Consider the following 6000-nt stretch of genomic DNA (forward strand, 5'->3'; position numbering starts at 1 on the left):
CCGCAACAAAAACTAGTTAACTTTTTATCAATTTTCCTTTTGGCACCTAATTTAATAATTAAATATCATGGAGCGTCATATGGAGTACTTTTTTCAGACAATAATTATTGAAAAGTTTATTTGCATTATTGGATCAGCAAAGACATGAATAGTTACTCGTCCAAAAGTATGATGGGCTGCTAGAATGATTTCTTCTTGTCAGTTTTTGAGCATGAGAAACTGCATGCTCTAGGCTCCGCAAGGGGCGAGGCCTAAGTTTTACATAAATAATTACCTTCAAGTCTAAAGAAAAAAAAAAAAAAATTTCAGCGGCAAACTACAAGTTATAAGCAAAGGTATCAGTACCAAGTTGATTACCCACAAGCAAAAAAACAAACAAAAAAACAACTCACAACAATGTGAGGGATAATACATCAATGGAAATCAACACCAAAGACTAGTCAAACACAACATTAGAAGGCACCTGTAAAAATAATAATCCACCCACGTTGCGAGCTGGATCATCACATTTGTAGAAGCATTGAGCTGGCTGGAACCTGATGTCGTAAAAATTTTAATCATATGCCCTGACGAGAAAGGAAATTCCAACCAACAACCTCTCATCAGAATTCCGAAACACCTGCAGAATAGTCATTTCTTCTCAAACTCCCAATTGAAATGAAGTTATGGAATGCAACCACATTGTGGATGTCTGGTACATGATCATATGAGAGTCATATGACAATAATATAATTATATTAGGGAATTGGGTCATTTTTCATTTTTTGTTAGTAGTACTAGTATAATATTATATCATCAATTTTAGTCGTCAAAATATTTTCCATTACATTGTCAATTTTAATGATTACGACGAAGCGACATACAACAAATTAATTTATAGTACAATATTGAACAAACATAAATTTTACTATAGTTTTGAATAAAATTATATATATATATATTTTTTTTATCTCAGAAAAGAAGTACTATTCTAAATTTATAAATCATCCACAAAATGTAATCAGATTATTATAACTATATTATATTAATATATATACTACGTACTTCCCCCGTCCGACAAGAATATGCACTTTTGGTTTGACACGAGTTTTAATGCACGATTGATAAAGTAAGAGAGAAGTAGAATGAAAAAGTAATTAAAGTATTATGAGTGGAAAATGAGTCTCACCTTATTAGAAATAAAGAAGTTTTCAAATTTAGAAAGTGCATATTCTTGGAAGACGACTAAAAATGAAAGAATGCATATTCTTGTGGGACAGAGTGAATCATATTAGTGGTTTAGATCCAACTCCACACATTATTAATATTTTCAAATTATAATATCCTTATTAAAATACAATCAAATTGGGATCTGTGGCTCAGACGAAAAGTGAGGGAATGAATAGATTCGTCACTACCTATCTGAAAATAGGAAAAAAAAAAAAAAAGAAAAAAAGAAGAAAACAAGATGCAGAAAAAACTAAATAAAGTGACTATAATTGGAAGAAGACGAAGAAGAATGTAGAAAATAAATAAAGTGACAATAATTGGCGATAATGGGATTCCCTAATTATATACTATGTCTGTCTCGTGAAGGCGAAGGCTTACCGATTTATGTTTGATTAACAATTGTCATTCAATTCTCTAAATGAATTGTCATTTGATAATTAATTTTCAACTAACTAATTATGATACAAAGACAAATAAAACCCAACGATTAGATGCCTCACAAGTCTAAAACAGTACATAGGCCAAACTGAAAATAGTTAAAATTAAATATACTAACGTGTACGTTTTTCCTTTTTATTTCAATTATTGAGTAAATTTAAATGGCCGATTGCATACAATTTATATTTATGCTACTCCAATTTCAAATTGTAATTAGTAAGAAACATTATCCAGCATAGATTTGTAAATTTAAGAAGAAATGACACTAATAATACTACTATATATACCACGTAAACTATAAAAAAATGCAACAAATTTGAAAATCAATTCATCAGTTGGAAATGGCACCCTAATTACACGAGCGGAGTGAAGAATACCAAATTATGTATACATGCATGGATTTATTTGGCATTCAACCCATAATTTTATTAAATCACGTATTTGATATTTAGAGATGGTGATGGTTGTTGTGGCAGCACCACCACCACCCCTACATATATCATATATGTGTCTATCAAATTGGCATTGATCACTTCCCTTCCACATCATGACATCAATGAGTATGTTTTTAAAATACTCTATATGTTAGTATATATATGCGGTTTATTGAATAATTATTTGGGAGTAGTATATGCATATACAGAAAATATGAAAAATAACGTTGATTTTAACTTTCCCCAGCAAGAAATATATATACAAACAAAAATTTGACATATAAGGAAGACAAACACTGAAAAAAAGATCTTGCTTTATTTGAGAATTGACAATTGAATATACTCAACTCGATGCGAAAATAGCGTATTATATAGTACCACTTGCCTCACTCATTTTCTTGTTATCGCATCTCACCTACTCTCGTATTGAATTTCAATGTTTTATCAAAATTAAATACATCAACAGGAACCCACAAGAAAATAATTACACAAAATATATAACCTCCTTCCACTACCAAATTTTCCCATGACGAAAAATTCTTACATGCTACGTATCTGCATTTATTGACGTTGTGGATACATGTGCAATTATTAAAGGCGTGGCTAACCAGTTTGATTAGACGATGTCGTTTAATTAATTAGTCGGAAGGTTTTGTTCACAAAGTATTTTTCGTCTGTCACATCATGTACATAATTTTCAAAATTCGAGATTATTATACAATAAAATTATAATATAATCAGCAAATTTTTCCTACTCTTGCAGTCTTTTTAGTTGCAAGAGGGGAGCTAGGAACACATCTCAAGAAATTCAAGAAAATCGAAATCAAGATAGATATCACAAGATCTGGTGTGCTTTAATAATAACAATTCAAATAAATTAACGGAAGCATTCTGGTGTGTGGGAATGGTCCCTTTTATAGTCCTTGCAATAGTCATATACCAAATAGTGACTTCGCACCCATTGCATAGCCCTGCCCTGTTGCCCCGTCAGACGGCCCGACCGGTACGGGGAGCCCGAGACAGGGCGACAACGGGGCGGGGAGTAGGCGGAGCAGCCGCTGGCCTTGAAATTTGTGAATTTTCCAACAAAAGGTTGGTAATGGTAATCGGCCTTATATTTTCCATCTTCTGTAGCCCATGATGATGCATCCCAAATCGACCCATAAACCCACATTGGCCTTAGTGGAAATGTTGCATCACTCTTTCTTGGATACCTCCTTATCGGCACATCATCCACAAAGAATCTGAAATTTAATTTCAATCAAATAATTACAAAGCGCAACGTTACAAAATAGATCACATCATATATCATTATGATATTGTCAATGTCCAAATGGACCTTAGGTATGTATATCTATCCTTGCAATTATTTGATTTAATAGTATTGAAGAATGTCGCATGGATCTTGTTATAGTAGTACTACTTTTTTCGATGCCAACACCTCATATTGTTATGGGCTAGCATTTATTATTAGATGGAAGAAGGTGTTGTCAATAAAGCATATTGAATAGAAAACGAGTCTCCCAATTTCTCCTGAAGCATAATAATTGAATTAGAGTCTTACGTGATCTCCTTAGGGGTCCATAAAATGGCATAATGATGAAAATTCTGTGTGGGATCAAACCATAAATGAAATTTCATCTCCCTCCCAACAATTCTTCCATCCCCACTTCCTCTCACATAAACATTTGTTTGAAGAGTGTATGGCTTCCCGAATGTTGTCCCGAGGAACTCGATGTCCACCTCATCATGGTATCCCGGATGCGCTTCACTATTGGATAGCTGCAAAATTAACATTCAGTTGACCTGATTCAATAAGATGTGTGTGTATTGGCTCAATGGTAGTTAATTAATGTCTGAGATTAAATGTCTAAGATTCGAGTCCATCTTGACGCAATAAGAAAGAAAAAAGTAGGATTAAAAAAAAACAAAAAGCTTACATAGAAAGCTGTAATAACTCCGGCTGTATAGCCAGATTGAAGCTTAATAGAGGCTCCAAAGTAGCCGGAGCGAAATGGTTTAACCGACTTGAACCCACTTCCTAGCATCCCAAAAGCAACAAGCTAGAAATAAGTAAGTGAGTTTAGGGTTAAGTAGTATGGGAGTTGGAGACGAACCGGTAGTTTTATCGAGCCAAATAGTGACACCATTATGATCCACGGTCTGGTGAGCCGGACCCCATAGATTCTTGTAACCTTGGTAGAAGGACATGGTGCGATAACGAGAGCTAGGATAGTAGCCCGGGGAGGGAGGCCATTCACCGGCATTGGCTACACTGGAAATGAACAAGAGAAGAAGAAGAAGAAGAACAACTGCAGAAGCCATCTCTCTATACTTAGACGAGAGTGTTTAATGTGAGAGTATGGAGTGGATATAAATAATGGAAAAAGGGTGGGCCCAACCCATTTGTACGAGTAACTCAGACTATTATATAGGTCAACTTTTGTGGTGGTGAAGAATTACTCTCAAATATTTACAACAAATTCGAATTATATGAAGATGAACTGTGGTCTATTGCATGAGTATGACCCAATTATTCTAATTCCACAAAAAACTTAATCGCACAGACAAGAAATTTTGCCCATCTTCATTTTGTAAAATCATTCCCGATTTGCATATACACCAATTATATGTCTCCACAATGATAGAAAATTTCCTTTTACATGTAGCCTTTGCTGAAAGCAACATGTAGCATTGTCTCATCCTTTAAAGCTACGACTCAGATTACACACTCCACTGTCACATTTTTACCTCTCTCTCAATATTCCTACTTACTAGCCATGACCACACTCGTGGGGTCTGAAATTTTAAGGTTGAGAGATGGTAAATTGCAAAGGTGGAGACCTTCGTGTTACCTAAAACAATAAATACATAAAATTCAACTTAGAGTAAATTTTCTTTCATTTAAGTAGGGACAAGAATATCTTTATGTGATTTGATTTAAAGTACATAGAGAGGTTCAGAGCCAACGCTTTTTTTCCTCTATCATTATTCATCTAAATGTTTTCATCCAAGTATACACTTATACCATAAAAATAGTATAGTCATTTATGCACATTAATATTTCTAATACTTGAATACAAAATATCAACTACATGCGCTTGGGAATACAATTTCCAGCGAAAGAAGGTGGTATAAGAATTTTTCCTACCACAAGCTATTTCTAGATTAAAGAAAATCGGTGCAGCGTCAAGAATTGAATAGAAACAAAATTTAACTAATACTGAGAAAAAAGTAGAAATGTAGTGGCAACCATTCTATTAATTTATAACGACTTTATTTTATTCAAATTATACATTCAATGAATCTGAAATTATATATATTTTCCGAAAATTTCGGATGTATTCATATTATTTTAATAAATGCCAAAATGGGTTTGAATAAGCTATCTCTCAAAATTAATCATTTGGATCAAAATTCTTTTGAGGACCATACTAATGAAATATCGCGTACTTTTATTCGAAGCAATTTTGATTCTACGTAGAAGCTAATGTCCCCATACTATTTATACGGAAATTAAAGCAAAGTATAGTTATTTAGCTTGTTTTATGATTTATTGTTATACTCCGACTACCGTCTCCGGATTTGACATGCATCTTTTGGTGTCCCTAGATTGAACAATGATATAAACGTGCTCAATCACTCGAACGTTTCAAACGATAGAGCTCCAACCAGTGGCGGATCCAGGAATTTCGATCTGGGGGTACAATAATATTATACCGATTTGGAGCGTCAAAATCGATCTTTTATCTTCAGTTTAATATGCTAGTATTATTTTTTCAGTAAGAAGACTCACTATTCAAAATTAATGATAATAATTGGAAAATTATAAAAAATTAATAAACTAAAAAAAAATTAAATACACTTTAAAAAATTTAATGCATGACGAATACTCCTTCCGTCCGCCATTAGGAGTCTC

At 33.5% G+C, this 6000-nt stretch overlaps 1 protein-coding gene across 1 annotated transcript; it reads right to left on the minus strand.

Moving 5' to 3' along the window:
* Positions 1-2775: 2775 nt before the first annotated feature.
* LOC125219984 (putative xyloglucan endotransglucosylase/hydrolase protein 32) lies at positions 2776-4432 on the minus strand. The gene is made up of 4 exons (XM_048122081.2): positions 4199-4432; positions 4022-4122; positions 3646-3863; positions 2776-3325 (listed from the first exon to the last, which is right to left on the minus strand). The coding sequence occupies exons 1-4, from the start codon at positions 4404-4406 to the stop codon at positions 2959-2961; spliced, it is 894 nt and encodes a 297-aa protein (XP_047978038.2). The 5' UTR covers positions 4407-4432; the 3' UTR covers positions 2776-2958.
* Between the last annotated feature and the right edge of the window lie 1568 nt (positions 4433-6000).

This window comes from Salvia hispanica, chromosome 1, assembly GCF_029641045.1.
Source record: "Salvia hispanica isolate PSC_SH4W2 chromosome 1, Shi_PSC_v1, whole genome shotgun sequence".
Lineage (NCBI taxonomy): Eukaryota > Viridiplantae > Streptophyta > Magnoliopsida > Lamiales > Lamiaceae > Salvia > Salvia hispanica.